At 44.3% G+C, this 20,470-nt stretch overlaps 1 protein-coding gene across 1 annotated transcript in view; it reads left to right on the top strand.

Annotated features, from left to right (window-relative positions):
• The window catches only part of BBOX1 (gamma-butyrobetaine hydroxylase 1), a 36,496-nt gene extending 33,229 nt beyond the window's left edge, over positions 1–3,267 (top strand). Inside the window, exon 7 of the mRNA XM_049820917.1 lies at positions 1,239–3,267. Within this exon, the coding sequence (XP_049676874.1) occupies positions 1,239–1,399 (161 nt within the window). The 3' untranslated portion in view covers positions 1,400–3,267. The remainder of the gene's footprint in view (positions 1–1,238) is intronic.
• The last annotated feature ends 17,203 nt before the right edge of the window (positions 3,268–20,470 follow it).

Genomic DNA, 20,470 nt, shown 5'->3' with positions numbered 1-20,470 from the left:
ACGGATGTTAAGCCAAATGATCCATCTCTCTTTATGACACTTTAATTTGTTAGTGGGACACCTTCCCAATGGCTGCAGGAGTTGCGAAACATCTAGAAGATGATACAGAGGCAAAATGTGCATAACGCTGCAGGAAGCTGAACGGCTCCGTGGGGAATTCGGTTATTGTCTTTGCTTAGACACCGAATGCCAGCGTAATGCTGGATGAATTACCGAGGGTCACTTCTGCTCTGCTGCTTTTTCTGGGTGGCCTGTGCAAGACATCTGGAAGCAGACTTGCAGAAGTGCTCTAAACTTCAGCTAGAGTTGTACAGGGATGTGTTTTGAGCATAAAACATGCTGCAAAACCGCCCTTTACTCTTTAAAAGTCAGTCTGTGCATATATTTAACTCGTTTGGCCTTAATTTCTGTTCTTTCCAGCTCCCATCTCCCCAGCTATAAAATAAAGATATGAATAGTCCCCTCATCTTTCAAGAGATTTTACAAAAGTAAATTCATTAGTGTATCTGACTGCCTCAGGTACTATGATGATGGAGTCTTTAAAATGTCTATGAGGAAATGAATCTCTCTCTGTTGGGAACATGCAATAAAATAATTTATAAGATCACATAATAAATGGTAAAACAAAGTACCTCACGTTACATTAGTACCATCCATCCCGTCAATTAACGCACCAAAATGGTGGTAGAGGGGAGGGGTAGAAGGAAAGAAAGATTATAAGGTTATTTAATTAGAGATTTATCATAACAGTGGCACACAAGGGAGAAAAATTAAAATGGCGTGCTATCTTTAATTATGTGATTTCCTAACTTTCAATGGCTTGACTTTGTTCTCGTAAAATTCTTTTAACAGGGATAGTAATGCAGGATGAGTACAGTACAAATAGTACCAGACTGATCAAATAAAACTCATCCTAGTGGCTTTCACCCTTTTTATCATTTCGGTGAATTTGCTGTAGTCCCCTTTCCCCTCAAGGCCCGCTTCTCTCAGCGTGGACTCCCCTGCCACTCTGCTTTTAAACTCCTGGTTGTACCAGAAAAGAAGCAGAGGCCAAAAGGGACCTGCCCTCTCTGGTTGAGGATGAGCAGCTAAATTAAAATTACTGTGTCGTTGCTGTGTATCTCCAGCTGAGCTACTTGAAATTCTTGCTCCCTAACTGTTGATATAAATCTACCTCCATGTTTGAAGGAATCAGCTATAAGACACCAAATATTGAACTTTGTGCAATCTCTTTACAGGAGACATAGTGACGTTTGATAACTGGCGCGTGCTTCATGGTCGCCAGAGCTACCAGTCGGGATCAGAAGTGACTCGTCACCTGGAAGGTGCCTATGCAGACTGGGACGTGGTCATGTCAAGGCTCCGGCTCCTCAGGAAGAGGGTCCTGAATAAGGACTGAGCTTTCTTCTAACTAGAATGAGCGAAATCTAGATTGTCTAACCTCAGGAAAAAAAAAAAATATTAAAAAAAATCACATTTTCTTGTCAGAAACTAACATCACAAATATATTTTTGTGTTCCATAAGCTAAGAAACCTGTTGTTCATAACACTTTAAGATTTATCTGTGCCCTGGTCCTTGAATCTATAAAATGCATTGCTACCTCTGTCAGTTTATTTGCTTTTTAAAATCAGTGTGCAAACTGGCTTGAAAGATTATCACTTTACTGGGCTGACTGGGTATCACAATGCCTTCCTTTGCCTCCACAAATGTACATGCCCTCCCTAGAAAGCTTGGAAGGCAGCATCAAAACAGAGCTTAAAGTATTGCTTACTGAAGGTTGGTTAGGAATAGCGCCTTTCTCTATTTTCAGAAAGGCATTCTTAGTTGCATAAATCATAACTAAAATTCATTATCAAAATAAACAACCACTGCTGTGGAGTTATTTTTATACACACACCTTTCTAGGTAGACCTCCACTTTAATACAAAATGTCATTCAATAGATGCTGTATTCTGTATATCCTGCCGTACATGTGATGACTATCACAGCCACAAATAATTTTCCTACATTTCTAAGTCCGTAAGCTCAGAAATGATAGAACTACCAGAGAACACATCATATTAATTTTCCTCTGCATTCGGAATATAAATAAATCTCAGTGTAGAGGTAGCAGATAGGGTCAGAAATCCCATCCGATGCTGTGCACCAGCATAATTAATTTCTGCAGGGCAGGCAGACTTTTGAGTAAAGTCAGGAGGAGGAATGCTAATGCTGCTTGGCAGCTAGAAACCGCAAAGCACAAGAGGTGGTTACTGACTCCACGCCTGACAGAGAGGCGGCAACTGAACTCGGATCTGTTTTTGTTACACCAAATACCAGGGCACACCTCTGATAGACTTGGTCTGCAGGATGTTTTCCTCTAGGTTGCATTCTGAATAGAGATTACGCTATGTAAAAATTACTGCAGCCAAAGTAGCAGTCTTTTTCCCTATATTCAGATGCCAAATTAGAGAAAGAGTTTTAAAATACTTGGGTTTATACCCAACAATATGTCCACTGAGTTTATTTTTCACTGTCCTTATAGCAGCAGAGTTAACGGGACGCCCTCTCACCCAACAAAAAAACTACACCTCCACCCTCAGGTCTGCTCTGTTCAACTGTTTATTTTCAAACTATTCCTTGAAAGTCAAATAAATCCTGGTCTCTCCCTAGTAGGCTAAAAGAATAGAACCGAAACTAGAGAATTAAAGAACTGTAGAATTAAATTTGTTGGCACAAAGAACCTTAACATCAGTGACCACCTCACATCAGCTTGCAAACACTTACATAGCTTCTACTCATCATTGACAGTCAACACATATCTCAGCTGAATAATCAAATAAAAATAAATCAGGCTTTGGTCATGACCTAGCATAGTGCGGTTCAAATCCATTCCTCTTTAGTAAATAGTGAAATGTTTTTATCAAAGCTAAGACATAGCGTAACAAAACTAGCTTTTAGTGGTCATTTGATTTCGCAGTACCTCCTTTAATAATTAATTTTGGAAACATGAAGAAAGTATTTTTTTTGCCTTTGCTATAAAAGGGAGAAAGGATGAGGAAACGTTAATACCTATATTCTGTAAGACACCAGTAGTACTCCGCTTTAACTGTGATATTTTCCATAGAACAATTGAGTGAAGATTGCAATTTATAACTTTAAAACAAGACATCTTGGGATTTATACCAATGGTTAATAGGGAAGAGGTATTTTCTGCTTTTATTCTGTACTTTTCTAAAAACCGTTTTATTCAAATATCTGTTTATTAAAAGCTATTATGAAACCAATTACTATTTGGGGCTCGTATCTAATCTCGCACATAAAACATCTTGCACACAGATATGAAGTCATTATTGTCATTTACAAGTATTTGTAAATATGATTAGACCTGGATCCATTCAGGTTTGTCCTGTATACTTAACATATAGTTAAAATACAACTAAACCCATAGCTTTGAACAGCTGTGGGGAAAACAAAAACCAAATCAAACCAAACCAAAAATTTAATCACGGCTCTCAGTGGATCTAATTTTGCACTGCTGGGACTTTTTGGCAGTGAAGTATGCCCTATTCAAAACTCACACAAGGGATCCCTGAAGTTCATAACTTTATGCCTGAGATATGTTGTACTGTATATACTCGCACCTCCTTGAACTGTCCCTATTTCCCCAAAATATGTAGTAGCGATGTTAAATAACTAACAGTCATTTCTAAAAAGGCAGCTTTGCAGATCGCAGGCGTGTGCCATATACACAGGCAAGACGGGCGGGTGTAGGAGTGCTGTGGCTCCAGGTTCCCAACAGCACAATCACCCTGCTTGCATGCAATTTTCAGCGTGTAAAGCCTTCAGTATTCCATATAAACGTAATTCAAGCTGCTGTATATTCAACAAAGTATTTCACGCAGAACGGAGTAAAAATAACAAGAAAAACTGTTCATCAGTGGAAATGCAGTTGTGCAGAAGTCCTGCACAAACGAAATCTAATCCCTGCAACACCTCCGTGAGCTATGGCACAATATCCAATTTAACTGGGAAAGGGTCAGGCTACCCACACAAACCTGATGCACAGTCATCAAAAGTTATGTTTGTGGCTGCAAACCCTCTGCTCAACTTCTCAGATCCAGCTACTATCTATATCACAAATTTTAATTCTAAACACCTTTGCATATTACTATAGTTGTTCTGGGAAATGAGAGTATTTCTGTTACCTATCGGCAATGTAGATCCGATGACTGTACTGGTACCTGGTCAGGCTAAATAACGGAGGAAGCCCAAGACGGATTTATTCCCCTTCATCTCCAAATCCACACCAAAGAATGACATTGCGAAGCTTTCGGCTAGGTCTAGCTTCTGCTCTGCCTGCACTACTGACAGGCGCCGGCCACCCCGCGCGGGTACCCCAGCCTTCCCAGTCTGCCCGGCCCAACTTTACCGTCTTACAGCAGCAAGAAAAATGAGCTGGCAGTAGGTGTTTGCAAGACAGCTCTGAAGAAGCTTTGGGCTGTATCCAGAGGGTGCTAACGGACGCGATTGCACTTAGCTGGTTGTAGTCCAGAAGCTGGAACGCCACGTTACCTTTGTGCTGTCCGTGATGCATCAACAGCCCAGCCTGCGGTCAGCAGCCGGCTGCATCTCGCGGGCTCCCAGCACAGGTGGGGAAACGGGGAAGACATCTATCTGTTTTATTATTTGCAAACGCCTTTTCTCTTGTGTCCTCTCTTTTTTTCTCCTCCCATTGCATTTTGTAACCACGGGCGTCGGATCCGATCCCATGGAATTGTTTTCACGTACAATTTTTAAAATATTTTTTATGGATCAGATTTCCAACTAGTTTGTAAAGCTTGCTGAAAGCAAACAGCGTCTTGGCCGTATCAGTACAGTCACATCTCTGGGGATCACTTCAGCACAGCTCCTCTTTAGCCGCTGCCGAGCTACCCGCAGCACGTGCCAACTGTTTTTGGCTGGGTGGACAGTAAACTCGTGTCCAGAGAGATTTCCAAATGCCTCTTGTGGGAAGGAAGCTAGATTAGCTGCCCAGCTTTGCAAGCTGAAATAATTGCTTTATATACGTCCAGATACATCTAACGTGTTATGTATGTGTAAGTATACACACAGAGGGTGATGTTACCCAGCGGCACAAGCAGATGCAGTCAGGTATTTCTATGCAAAAAGGCATTTAGCGTTTAGGCTCAAACTCCATTGGTACTTTCAGGTTTATGTGCGGTGTTCATTTTTACTGTAAGTTGGAGAACCAGCTATACTCATTAAAAGAACGATCATTTTGCAACTGAGTCTTCCTTACTTTAAAATACCTTCAGCTTCTAACTTATTTGTACAAGTTGACAGCGTATAGAGCACGTACTGCTGCTTAAAATTCACACTTCTGTAAATTCACAGCAAATTAAATGCAGCCTTTCATCACATGTGCAATATGTTACTCCTGGAAAATATGTATTTATTCTGTACTGTGTTTTTCTCTGACACAAATCAGAGAGAGTACTTAGCGACCTTGTCTCAAATTCTCCCTAAGGCAAATGAGCTTTTATTCTAATCTGCACATTCATAAAGCTAACTGTCAGTTTGGGGCAAGTCCATATTTGAAAGTTTCATGCTGGAAATTGGGAATCACTTTTGGTAAAAGCTAACATAACAAATATATTTTATACACGCATTTTAAACTAACAGCAAAAGATCCCCCCACCCTGTTATGCCAGTCCGGTAGCACAAAAAAGATGGTAAAGCCTGAGACTCAGAAAGAGCACAAAAATCCCCTTTAAAAAAAAAAAAAAAAAAAAAAATCCACCCCACACCAATGCAAAAATGAAAATAAATCACAGCTGCTCGTAAGAAACCTATTTTTCTATACAACATCTGATTAAAGTCTAGGAAAGGAAATTGTCAAACCCAGGGAGCTAGGTGATGTAGCTAGAAAACAGCCATAGTACCAAACTTGAACTAAAACATAGACGTGGCGGCTATATGGATGTTTCTGGCTGAAACCAATCTCATTATTGGACACGGGATGAGATCTAAGGGAAGGGAGCGAGGGCATTTTCCAGCCACCCCTTCTGCCCTGGTGCTGGGAGGACCGAGGTGCGGGCAGGAGGAGGGGACAGGCGCGTCTCCCCGTCTCCTGCAACATCTCCCGCAGGACAGTGCTGGGGGGATAAGAAAAGCAGCCGGAGCAAGAAACGAGCTACTATTTCCCCGGCTACTTGAAAGGATCTTCAGCAGGCCCACGGCAATTCAGAGCGGCCCCAAGGCTGCTCTGCATTGTGTCAACGGCATCTGGTCAACCAAAGGACTAGGAGCTGCTTTTGGGGTGTTTTGTAGGCCACGAGCTGGTTTAGTTTGCAAAACATATTTAAAAAGAAGTCAAATGTTTTATGTATTTTTAATGACTTTTCTTTAAAGTGTAAAAGTGCCCAATAACTTTAAAGCAGGCAGAGAATTTTTCTTTATTGCCATGCCACGATACATGTCTTTCCCTGTTAGCTCAGGCAAAATGAGGCAGGAGGTCTAAACATGTGGATAGCAGAGCGTGGTTTCTCTATCGTCGTCCTTTCTTTCCAAGAAGTCGTTTAGATCAATAACTGCTCGTGTTGGCAATGATCGAGCTATGCATCTCTTTCAAGTTATTTTTGGAAGCATTCAAAGCAGCAAAGATCACAGAGCGATGGACGCAGAGAAGATACAGCTATTTTCGGCACGTCATACCCAATTTCTGAAATCTTGGCCTGCTTTTTTGTCTTTAATCAGACAGGAATGTTGTTATGAGAATGCGCTAAGGGCCATCTAATGCCCTTGAAAGGAAGGAAAGGAGCAGGCTGCTGCAGCGAACCTCTGAAACGCTGCTCGTGACGTTGGAGCTACTTAACTCCCCACGGCACGTCTGGAAATCGGCAGGACACGGCTCCCGCTTCTCACCGCCCGTGCCCATAGCTGCCTCCAGTCCCTTGCAGCCTTCAATACTGTGTTCCCATTAGGTTTTCCCACACTGCTCCCTGGCAACTTTGTTTTCGCTTTGACGAGTAAACACGCTAGACCAGGGTGAGGAGGAGGAAAACCCTACCCATTCATTTCCTTGGCTCCTCTACAAGATTGCCAAGAAAAACAAATGCTACACAGCCAGATCGCGCGATTATTTTTTTTTTATTATTTTTTTTTTTTTGGCAACTGCAGAGACTTCGAAAGAGCCTTTCCTCATCCTTTCACGTTTCCCCAATGCCACGTGGCAGCAGCTCTCTTACAGGCACACCCGGCAAGGAAACGGAGGCAGTTTTGTGCGTTGCATTTGCAGCTTCTCCTCGACGCCATCGCTCCCCTGCCCTCACAACACCGTCCCCTTGCCCAGAGGCATGCAACGCGCTAGATCCTTTAACTCTGGATATTGTTATTTGTAAGCAATATGCTTTACGTATTATTTACTTTTATCCATTGCCATTATTTCCATCGTTATTGATTTAAATAGCATAATTCAATTGGTTTTTTCATCATGAGTAGCTATCAAAGCTAAAAGAACCATCGGTGTCAGAGGAAAAATCATTGCCTTCTCTAAAGCACTTCATTCATCTCCAGACCCAAGGATTTACTTCTGACTTTCCTGGGGATCTTTTTTATTCAGATTAATTCTTTTTGACTAATAAGATGCAGCAGAGGGGTAACCCCACGTATTTCAGAGTCCGCTTCTGGCTACCCCTGCTACGGGAAGAGCTCCTTTCCCGCTCCGTAGGATTTAACCAGCCTAGCAGGTTTCCACATTCCGGTTGAATTTCTTTCCCTGGACTCAGTGTTTGCGACCTCATGGCAGCAGTGATTGATACCAACACGAGCTGAAGCACAAAGCCATTTTCTTTGCATGGGAACTAAGTGAAGGCCAAAAGCTGCCGTGCAGGACTACAGTTAAACTGGGAGCTCGAGCATCAGGTGTTCAGTCGCTTTTATGGGAATTCAGGTGAAATTTGTGGAAAGGCAATGAGATCAACACCTTGTGCGAGGTCCGCTAAGGTCCAGCGAGAATCAGCGCGGCTGCTGAGATTACAGCCTTACCCCAGCCAGAGGAAGACAGTAAATCCTGCTCCCTTTTTGGATGCAACCCGCAACCCAATTCAAGTCGAGCCAAGTTAAATTCTCATAACTGAAGTTTAATCTTCAAATCCCCCTGAGGCTGGAAGCCTCGCGCCAGCCCTGCCTCCCCCCGGCCGGTGCCCGCGGCAGCCCTCGGTCTGCAAAGACCAGCCCTGCCGCGGTGTCCGGGACGGAGGGCGCTGGGCTGGAAAGCACAGCAGCCGAGGGGAAGCCAAGGTTCAGGGGAATTTCAGCTCCGTCAGCCGAGTAAGGTAAACCAATATGATAGGAAAACCAGAGCACATCGTTGCCGCAGCCCGGACAGATGTTTGCTGTCAGATGCGTCGCACATTGTGCAGCCACATCTGCTGGAAAAGCACTTTACGGATGATTTATCACATTACTGTGCCAAGGAGCTGAAAAGCCCCCTGAAAGTTTTCCACTTAATACTAACGTTCCCAGCTGGGTGATCCTCCCTGACATTTTCTATGTTATTGTTCAACGCCGTTCACGGAGCAGGGGGGGGCGGAACCTTCACCCTCCCCTGGCTTGCCGGCGGTACCCTCGCAGAGAGGATGACTCAGTGGAGCCAGAACACCAAGTAAAATTTAGGACAGATCTGCTGCATTCCCTTCAGGTTTTTCCATTTATGGCCACATCACCGGGGAACGGGATGGTTTCAATGTACGGATCCTCCGCAGAGCCGAACCCCACGCGGGGTGAGGGGATGTTCTGGCAGCGACGCAGCTCCCGAGATGCTCGTAGGATCCTCCCTTCGGCAGGCGAGCAAATCTCCCGGCATCGGCTACCGTCGCAAGCACAGGTCCAAGCCAGAAAAATTGCAAAATGACTTTGGGGTAATTAACGATGGCCGGAGCGGTCCCAGGGAGCCGCGCTTTAGGAGCAGGTTGTCTTCCACGTCGCCCTTTGCGGTCAGCTGGGTTTCTGGTTTGGGATTCTCCTAAGGGTTGGCGTCCCTCCCGTTATCATTGCTCATGCCGCGACAGTGGAGGGAGCCCAGGAACAGCAGAGGCCCAAGTTAGGAAGGGATATGGATTGGTTTAATCATAACGCTCTGATTTTTAATCAAATTAGCACCAACAGCTTTTCGCGGGATCGCTCGCTGGCAGGGGCGATGGGCGGGAGGCTGCGGCTCCCAGCAGCTTTTCCGAGCCCTCCCTTACCCCACAGGGAAACCAGGCTCGTCCAGCCCAGGACAAGCCTCTAGTACCTCTGTAGAAATCACGAGTATGAAGTGCTATTGATGACCTGAAGGGAAAATGCTTAAAAATAGCTAAAGGAGAACGAAAAGCCTATAGCCACTTAGAAATACACATGCTTTCAGTAGCTTAGACGTGGTTTTTTTTTCCTGAAAAGTGCAGTGGAGCGGCCTATTTTGGCTGATAGGAAGGACTGTGCACAGCACTGAAAATATTTTGTTTCACCAGAGCAGGCATTGAAAGACCTCCCGGGACCAACGCATTAGGCAAATTAAAAAAAAAAAGAAAAAAAGAGCAACTTGGACTTCTTCTGCGTGGGGCCAAACCCAAAGCCACCAGTGCCAGTGGACAAGACTCCCATTAATGTTACGTACCGCTTGGATCACCTCCCAAGGTCTGAGTACCCGTTTTGTTTCCTTTCTCCCGTACTAAGGGAACCTCCTCAGTTTTAGCTGCAGCTGAGGAGACAGGACCTCCAACGAGCAGCTCCAGGAAAAGCCCACAGCCTCAGCAACCCAGATGCATTTGAGTTGAGAAACTCCATTACCCCGCTGCAGGCAACCTCAGACATTAACATTTTAAGAAACCTATAGCTGGAAGGAGTCAACCAAATGACAGTATGGTGAAGGATGCGGTATTTGTTGCGGAGCCAAGCTCTTCAGGTCGGGTTTGGTTATACCTGCTGCATTAGCAGCAAAGTTCTCCTCCTAGTCTGGTAGTGATTCGGGGCGTGCACAAAGCTTGCTGAATGCCCCTCTCAGCCTGAATATGGCTAGGAATATGGATTTCCCCTTGAGATAAGTCCTGAGTCCAGAACTTTGATTAACAACCTCCCCACTTCTGCCTATACAGGAGGGCGCCCAGACTCGCGACGCACCCATCCCACTCTCTGACTTCAAAGCTCCCAAGGCACCTGCTCCCAAGTTGAGCCCCCCCGCATACCCAGGACCACTTTTGCCGGCACCCGTCTGACCCGCCAGCATCCCACAGCTGCTACAGTGGTACCAGCATCATCCCAGAGGCCGAAACCAGCAGACACCTCCCCAGCAGCTCGGCGTGCACCCACAGGCAGATGTTCAAAGCACCATCCATACCTGCTGCTGCCTCCCCAGCAGGGAGAAGAAACCCGTGTTAGGCACTAATTCTCTCTAATTAAAAGGGGGGGGGGGGGGGGGGGGAGGGTCTGGTATCCATCTCTGCGTTGCTCTGCTCCTCGTGCCTTTTGGGCATAAAAAGCTCCGGTCCCCACCGCAGGGCACACAAAATCCCAGAGCCGCTGAAGATGCTGGTGACCTGGTGTGTACTAGCATTGGCTTACAGAGGTTAGAAATAGGGTTTCCAAGTCGTGGACCCAACTTGAAAAAAATCACCATAGCGCAGGCTAAGGATTAGTAAGCGTTGCCACAGTCTTGTCTGACCTTTTTTACCTTCTACGGGAGGCTTCGCTGGGGTTATGGACTGACTAATGGGTCTGATCTGCAGCCCAGACCTCCTGGAGATTAGACGGCACGTAGGGCCGGTTTGGCTCTGCAACTGCCTCCCCCATCAGAACAAATGTCTCATCTGGGTAAACACATTTCATTCCCTTTTTACCCACGGGTTTATTTGTCCAGAATAAGGCAAAGAATCAGTAATCCTTGAAAGCCTCCCTTTTCCTTCCAAGTATTTTCATTTAGTCCACACGGCGTATAAATCTGAAAGTGTTTTGAACAGAGGCATAGCTCCAGTCAGCTTTTACATGGCCAAGGAGCCATATTCTATGTTTTGCAACGAGCGATTTTGGCAGTATTTTTAGGCTCTTTCTTAGGAAAGGAGAGATGGGATGAGCTCAGATTTTCTGCTGCCATGCACGACCGTCCTCGCTCATAAACACATCCCTCACTGTTCCTTCTGAAGGGGGAACAGTGCTCTCTCAAAAAGGGTTGGTGCGCATAGAAGTGGCATGAGCTCATGGATTCCTTTCCTTCACAGGGCATGTTTCAGAACATTAAAAAAAAAAAAAAAAAAAAAAAAAAGCGAAAGGCAAGAAAGATCTGAAACAGCAAGGCCTTCTCTCACACTCCAGATCCCCTGCGTGCTCTTGCCCACAGACACTGACCCCAGGACTTGTGCAAGGGCCACAACGCTGCTCAGTAAAGGGCAAGGGAAACCTCACAAACCACAAAACTGTGCGAGAGATGGCTATCGCAGCCTTAGGCGCAGACATGAAACCGGGAATGAAAACCCCTGTGTTCAAAGCTCAGCCTTGCCGCAGCTGCCCTATTAATTTGAATACATCAGTGAGCTGAGTGCGGAGGAGTTTGGATGGACTCCAGTTCCTTTCTGGGTCAACATAACCTTTGGCATCAGGGTGCCAGCGTGACCCTGAAGCTGGCTAGATATGCAGGGAAGCGCTCACTAAAACTCGCTTAGACTTTACTAATCCCAGCGATCACCATTGACAGGGAATGCAAGGGTACGGTGTGTCTGAAGACAGGGGCAGCTGCAGCAACTTTGTGTTGCTGTCTGAGCAAAAGGTGTATCTGCGAGAGGATAACCCTGTCACCAGGAGCTCGATGCTAGGATCCCGGTCCTGCTGATGCTCAGAGCCCCCATCTTCCCTTGGGCTGCGGGGAGCAGAGGCAGCGGTGCTAACGCTCCCCAAGAAAAACCAAAGCAACCTCCAGGGATGCCACCGCCTGAAAGCTTTGCACCACGTCTCCGCTGGAGCCAGGCCCTGGGCAGGCTTACTGGGACCAAACAAGGCAAAGATTCCTGGTTTTAGTACTTTTGCTACTTCGCCCAGCCCGGTCAGAGGGGGCTGACGGAGCAGCAGGACTCCACAGGAGACTGCGGGTCTGCTGTTTGAACAAATTAAGTGCGGTGCTTGATTTCACATGAGTGATGGTGTCGAACACCACTTCTCTTGTTAAACACGACTCTCCCAGCAGATATGTACCTTTTCCTCCGAGTAACGCTGTGTCAACACGAGCTCGCGTTTTGCTCTTAGCCCGACACCCTGTCGATACACACAAACGCACACGAGGCAATATTGACTGATGAAGTTTGAGAACACGAGTTTTCAACAGGAAAGTCAACAGGAATTGCTTTTTTGGACACTTGTATTATTTGAGTGGTGCAGAACGAACATGCTGTTATAACCGGTGTTTGAAAACTTAACGTTCAGCTGCAACCTGAAAGCACAAAGTCGGCTCCATCAGAACAACCTGTGAAGAATATTTTTGCTTATGACTTCTAATGTGACAGCCGTCAACAGCAGACAAATATCATTTGGATCAAGGTGGAAATCGCCTTTGGAAAGTACTCTGAAGAAAGCAGAAAAATATGTTTTTCTTTAACTGAGGGTCTTTTCTGCTCTTGAATTGCTAACAATACTGTCTTCATATACATTTATGTGTGTATTCATAACAGTAGCCTCAATGGAAAAAAAAAAAAAGAAAAAGTAATAAAAAATTATTTTCAAAAAAACCAAAACCATTTTTTTGCTCTGATTAGGTCTATACAACTCTTACTATCTTTATCAACTTTGCTAAGTCATATCAGTCAAAAGGATAACCAGTGCTTTTAGTTAATATCCCTGGTAATTCTTTTATTTCATCCAATAGATCATTGCATTTCCCAGAATAAAATAAAAAATGCCTCTTGATATTTGCTTGCTGAACTGAGCAAAATATTTGAAGTGTAAAATCAATGATCTGCCGAAATCAGGAAGGAAAACAGACCTCTTAGTGCACTTGAGAACTAACATAAATAACATGACCACTATTAGTCTCTTTCCTGTAGATATTTTAAGGGTAATCCTCACAAGCCATGCATGGTTAAAGAGTAAACACCTATGTAATTGGTTATACAAAGGCACCCAAGAACATGCGGGAAATGTTAAATAACTTGTACTAAGCTTATGTAGCAAACCAGCCACGGTTTACAAGAGACTGACGTGCCTTGCACTAACGCTTGCACCAGTTTCTGATCTCACTCCCTCCTGGGCAGTCACCAAATGATGATGAACTCAGAGAATTCTTTCTGGAAAAGCAGCGTCTCCAGAGACAACACCCAGGGTCATTTAAAGTACAAATTACTGCTTTTACCTGTGCCGATATTCACGTAGCGTATGTTTGATCTCTTTTCCAAAAGGGCGGTCTCTGTATCGCCCCAAAATATTACTTTAGAGCTCAGGGTATCATCTTTTTGTTTGGAAGGAAGACTTACTTTAAGCGTTGCAAATAACAAGGTAATGCTACCAAAGACAACCGAAAAGCCCTTGATCAAGACCACTGTCTTCCCACCGCAGAGTAATCAAGCAGGGCCAGAGCGGGCACGGCAGAGGGCAACCGGAGAGGGAAAAGGCATGAGCATCAGCCCTTTCCCAGGGGAATATTTCCAGAACGTTTGTAAGGGCTGCACTTCACACGGCAAAAAGAAATATGCGCCCCTTTATTTTGTTTTTTTAAAGATGCTGGTGGTAATGCAATCTCCAGATGTTTATACTCTGGGGCAACTCGGAGTGAAAATACGCTGGGCAGGACTTGGTCCTTAAGGCCAAATTTCTGCTTCCAGGCTATCGGCCTATACTGGGAGTCGGCTGCGCGCTACATGCCCGGCTATCAAAACAAGCTAAAACATGGAACAAGAAAAAGCTCCCACCACCAAACAGTGTGATCACACTGATTTATTCCCATACGTGAACATGGGATGCAGAAGCAACAGAGCTAACAGCTTATGGGTTTGCTTTCTCCAATGAACCCATAGACAACCGTTTGTCCTAAGACAACACTGAAGCATTGTAGACTTTTTGACATAAACATGACTGTTTGGTCCTGCTGCGCGTCCTGCAGTTCCCCGGTGCTGGCACACCAGGAGGTATCTGCAGGCTGGGGAAGCCACTTCAGCAAACCGGCACCTCGGGGTCAGCACCGTGGTGGTATTCAAGCCCTTCTTTGGGTTTTGGTTATAAAAGCTTCTCGTCTGTTTATAAACCTGTTCCGAATTTGGAAAGTCGAGTGCTCGAGCACATTTACATCCCACATCACCTCTTTATTACAAGAAGGTTATTCCATAACAAACATGGAAATAGGCTGCAGCACACTTGATGCCCTCTAAAGGATGCTTTCACATTATAAACCAGCAAAAAAATACCTTCATCTCTCTGGCCCACAAATATGCCTGTACACATTATGACAGCATTGCTTAAAAAGCAAAAACACAAACAAGAACAAGACAGAAAAAAACCCACCACTTGCATAGAACCTCGCTGTGCAAGAGATTCACGCATTCAGACCCCACAATTCCCATTCTCCCCATCGCTACCTGGTGGTTGCAGCGTCCTGGATGCCCCACTTCTGCTACAAGCTCCAGCAAACAACCGTATCAACTGGCAGCTCATGAAGCTGGACAATCCGATTATGTGACCTTTACCGACACAAGTTTGTTAGTAAGAGTATCCTAAGGTCCATTGCCTTTTATAAAAGTAACTATTGTTAAAGATTTCAGCTGAGGTTTAGCTCTTTGCTGCGCGCTGTTGTGAACGGCAAGACCAGAGACAAGGGTGCTCCTCATACCGCATTGCTGCGTCGTTAAGTGGACACATCTATAAATTGAAATCGAACTACATCCGCCAATTCCGTAACAATTACAGAAAGCAAACTGAACCAACCTATCTCCCTGTTTTCCGCCACTGGAGGGCATTCATTGCCCTTACAAAACTTCTCTACTGCAGTTTGCAAGCGGCGGAGCCGCTGCAGAAAGGCAGGCGTGCGGTGGGTCCGTGGTGTTGGATCCACCCAACGCTAACACACGTGAACGCGCTCTCCGGCAGTTCCCCCATGGGAGCTCCCGAGGAAACCAGGACCCTTCTGCGTCGAGGTACACGAGCAGGCATTTCACCTGCGTGCTCAGAACAACCTCGCTGAAGCCCGGAGGCTTATTCAACACCTTAAAACTAGACGTTGGCTCACGAGGCACGGTGCCGAGCGTGGCTGGGGAGCAGTTTGGTCCCTGTCCTGGGGGGAGATGGGGTCCGTCCTTGGGCACTTGAGTTTTTGAAGCTCTGGCCCAGTAGCTGCACAATGCTACCGCTCGAACGCGTCGTTATTCCCTCAGATGCGACCCAAGTTGCTAGTGCTGTTGAACATCTCGCGTTGTACGTTTTATTAAGCAGGAGCAAAGAAGTGCATTTTTTCCACTGGGGAAAGTTCAGATAAGCCTCTGTACAGCTCACATCTCTGAGGTGGCTCAGCGCCAGCACTCCCACATTCGGGGAGCAGCAGAAACTGGATTTCTCTCCGAGTTACTTAGGCCGGTGTCACCTCCCTGAGGAGTTATTTATTATAAGAAAATTTCTTCAGGCTCAAAGCAGAAAAAATGGTCCTTTAATATAGCAGGATTGCATTTAGCACGATAGAAGCACTAGGCTGTGGCATTGCCAAAAATTGATACTGTCCCTGCTTCAAGGATCTCACCAAAACTGAAGTATGATTATCAGTAACACCACGATTTTCATCAGGGCAAAGCTTTTGCTTTCTCAAGCCATTTTTTTATTCACACCCAAGATTCATGAAAGGCTTGAAAGGCTGGAAGTTTAGTAAGGATAAAAAAATTGGGGGTGCAGGAAGGAAACCAACTATAAATAAACCTACCCGGTTTCACCCAGCGTATGTATAGAAGGAAAACACTTGTATATCAGTTGAAGATATAAAACAGGTGCGTTGGCACCTTGGGCAGACCTGGAGTTTCTGCAGCTAGGCGTGAGAGCGAGGACATGTGGAACGACCGGTATGGCTTCACATCACGGCACTGCGTTTCCCGTATTTATTAGCAGCCTGTCCCTCTCGTTCCATCGACCGCCGTGCACAATTGCTGCCCATCCTCCTGCCGTCGCTCTGCCCACCCTAAGCAGCCGGGAAACTTAAAGCAACTCGCTCACTCTCGGCCTCGCTGCATCCTACCCACAACCGCCTCGGCTACACAAACACGGGCTGATGAGGATTACGCGAGGAGCTAAATATCTTTGCAAGTGATTGCCCTAAGGGTGTGTGAAAAGTATGAGCTTTTGACTGGACAGGGGAGGAAAGAACATATTTCATGAGCGCTTGTTGAGACGGTCTACTGCTCAATGTTCCCTCACTCTTTGTAGTCAAGATCACCGGACAATCACGTTGGCATCAAACGACAGCCCTCTATAACAGTCTTCACCCCCATGGGAGGTTTTTTTTTATTATTGTGTTTTCTTTAAATGGACTTTTTTGCTTGACTTATTGCATAATGTGAGGTTTTTTAAAAAAAAAAACAAACCTAGTGGATGCTTAAATGGGGTCACAAACTATAATCATTCATTCTTTCAACTGATGAATAAATTCAAAAAACCGTACTTGGACTCAAGTACAAACTCTTTTTCCCTTCGTTGCAGAGTAACACATGGAAGCGTAGAAGGCAGCCTTTAATTGATAGTCAGGCTGAGTGAGAACAAATGATTTGTGTTATCCTCAGACTTTGGGTGTAGATGAGGAAGGTCAGGAATGTAGAACTCCAAATCTTACATTAGTTCCGTTCTAGTCTCCAAAAAAGCTAAGGGCTGCACCTTGCAAAACACTGGGCTAACCTGGAAGGCAAGAATCACAACAGCCGGCAGACAGAGAGCGTGGGTTATGCTTTCTCTTATGTCCCAATCCTCGTCTTGGACCATTCTGCAAACTAACCATGATTTGTATACGAGTTAATCCCATTACTTGTTTACAAGAAAGATTTTCTTCATCTCTTATCTTGTTCATAGGCAGAAAGTATGAGGAGGAAGATAGAGTTATACCATTTTCTTGATTCCCATCACAGACTTACAGCTAAGCTGTCCATCCAGAAACACGACTCAGAGCCTAAACCCGAGGTGCCATTTGGATCTCTGCAACCAATTCTACCTTTAGGTGATTTTATCATCAGAGAAGCAGAGAGCAGTCAGCAGTTTGGGCACAGATGTGTATTACATATGTGATATCTTGTTGTCACCAGAGCACAAAACTGTACCTGGGAGGTTACTACAGCACAGTATGACCTGGCCAGTACCTTTCAGTAACAGTCATTATGTGTTTAGCTGGGTGGCAATAATTATATATTGCAACTTTCATGTGTTAATTACTTATTAGAACTCATCCATTAATTTAAATTATGTGTGCAGATACGTCTGTGTGTCTATATATAGATACAGCATACATACACATATTTTTATATTTATCTATGTATCTTATCTGTTGGAAACTTAAATACACCAAGAAGCAACAAACATAATTGTGCTTAATTAAACTTTATTAAAATTTACGATGGTTCCTGGTTGGTTAAACATCGTTTCAAACAACTGTCCTAATAAAGCAGAATTCCAATGAAGTTAGTTGTAATAACCTTGTTCTTCACAATCCATCAACATTTTCTTAGGACTTAGTATGTAAAATATAGACAAGAGAACCATATATTTTCATCAGTAAGATCATTAAAATAGCCTCAGGATTTTTACTTGAAGTTCCCTGAAGCAGTAACAATTAACTGGCTCTCCCATGAAGTATTTCTGGGGTTAGTATTTTGGAGGAAAGAAGTACTTTAGCTTAAAAAAAAAAACAAACCAAACAACAAATAAACCAGTCTCTAGATTCAAGGATGGGGGTGGGTGGGGGGGTGTTCTTCTTGGTTTTCAAGAAGATTAAGTATTTTAAGGGACTCTCTCAACACTGAAATTGGCTCATTTAAAGATTTGGTTTAAGTTGCACTTTCTGAGAAAATTTTTTTCTCTAAATGGCGAGAAGCATGCAATAATAAAACAAACAAACAAACCAACCAACCACCTTTAACTGGGGCTTTGTTTTCAAAAGGAGATCATGTATATTGAAGTTTTTTGTTTGCAGATATGTTACTTTTCGCATGTTTGGCACAATGATAGTGTGAACTGCTATGTCTTAGTATTTGGAGAGACAAGAAACAGTGTCAAAGGAGGTCCTCAGAAGTTTTCAACTGCAGTTAGCATGCAGGTTTCTGTCTGAAATGTCTTGCACTATTTTCTTTCACTTGGTCTTAGACTGTTTTTTGGGGTTTTTTTTAAAGTGAAATACATTTTCAGATGATTGAATTCAGTTATCAACATCCTTGTCCTTCTGACTTGGAGGAGAACATGCTACCTCAGAGGTGCAGATTTGGTTCCACTTGAAAGGCAATGTTACGCACTCACCTCTAAATCAAAGAAATTATCAATCCCCACCCAGACAAACAGAAGTCCAGTAATTACTTCAGTGCTAAAGAAAGATCAAGAGAACACAAGTTCATCAACTCATTCTCCTGAAATGTCTCATGAAATCTTTATTACAGGTTTCTTGGGCAGGTTTGTCCAAGAGCTAAACTTTTTTCTTCGTCAAAAGTTTAAACTCATTTCAATACCTTGCATCCAGTCCCTAAATTTTTCTTCTGTTTCAGATCCCAAGTACATGAAACTCTACCAAAAGCATCGTATTTGCAGATATGTCAACTAAACAGGCAAAGGTCAAGAGGCCATCTAGAACATGAGCCAGATTAGCAGTGCTGACGATTGACACAGTGACAAGCAAGGGACAAACACATAAGATAAGGGACAAGGTACTTGGGCTCTCATTCCTGCATGTGGAGGAGGCTAAACGCATTGTAAAGACCACATGCTATTCATTCCTGACACAGGGCACGCACCAGTCTGCAAACTCCAAACTCCCGTGTACGCTGGGGTGGATGCAAAGATTAATGGGTCACCAGAAACCCTCCCTTAAACTTCAGCGAGTTTTAACTGCAGCTTCTGGGCTTTAATCTGGTCTCTCAAATCTCCCTGCTTTTGTGATTGCTATAAACTATTTACAGAGCTTGACATAACGGCAAGAACATCTTCATCCAAAAATCAGAGTTGCCCTGTCAAACAGAACATAAATTAAGAGAGTTTTAGTGGCACTGTGCATTAATTCCAGGATGAAATGCATTTAAAAAGACAGAAGAAAATCAGGTTGATGGTATGCTAATCTGAATGGCGGGATAATGAGAAGCTTTGATGAAAGAGTTGTAACATGAAAGAAGTTGTCAAGAATTCTGCATCCTCTCCAAAACAGCCCCTACAGAGTACTGACACTTTCTGGAGAGTATTACTTCAGTTCTGACTACTTAAGAAAAATCCTGGCAAATAGAGTACCCAGATCCATGTTCTCTCCTCACTCAAGTTGGAGGGATGTGAATTATGAAACAAAGCTTATAAAAATCAGAAGACAGTATCTCCCTAAGACCCAAATATTGGATTTCAACTGTGATTCCCAGTCTTGGTTGCTTGCAGGCACTGATCCAGCAGCTGGTAGGAAAAAGGGCAGTCCACAGCTCAATCTACTCTATACCACATGTCATAGGGCCCAAAGGGACCCCATAATTACCCCAAATAAGTGGAGTACAGGACTTACCCCCACTATCCAAAATAAGTGACCAAGAGTCACATAGCTCAGAGCTGCCGTGCTTGCTCCACCCTGCCCGGGGATTCCCTGACCGGAGACAGCTGTCCTCGTAGCCAGTAAACTAAGTTGAATTGCCCCATCCAGCTGCCCCAGTGCAGTAGGCCAAAACTGGTAATGGAGAGGGGTAACCACATCCCCAAACACGAAGGGGAAGGGGGGAAGGGGGAAGAGAGGAAGCTACAAAGATACTGCTACTGAAGAACTGAGATTTGTGATGGAGATACTGCTACTTTGCTGGCTTACCATAACGATAATTTTGTGTGTATTTTAACATTGCATTCACTAACAACAAAAATAAGTCTGAATATGCCCACAAAAACACATCTTACCAAAAGTATAGGTCAGAAAATAGTAAATCTTCTATTTCCTCAGATAGCTAGACAGCCAAAGAGTCTCGTTTCCAACTTCCATCCTTTCTAAGGCACTGCTAACATATGCAAAGCTAAATTGATCTTCAGACACATCCCCTTTATTCTCATACTTAGCTTTTCCTTGGAAAAAATCCTTACAGCGTTCTCAACGCCTGCCCCTTGACCATCATCACACACCTTTGGCAAACAAGGTGGTGACAACTGAGAGTGCAGCTTTAACTTCCAGTGTGCTTTCTTTTGTTATCAAACAACGTTGCCATGTCTCAGCAGGACTTGCAACCCAGGTATTTGGAGGTCAAAGGTTAATTAAAGGAAAACAGAATCTCATCACTATATCACAGGTGA

The sequence above is a fragment of the Accipiter gentilis genome, chromosome 17, assembly GCF_929443795.1.
Source record: "Accipiter gentilis chromosome 17, bAccGen1.1, whole genome shotgun sequence".
Classification (NCBI taxonomy): Eukaryota; Metazoa; Chordata; class Aves; order Accipitriformes; family Accipitridae; genus Astur; species Astur gentilis.
Note: the sequence above shows the minus strand (reverse complement) of the source record. Positions and strands in the feature narration are given on the sequence as shown.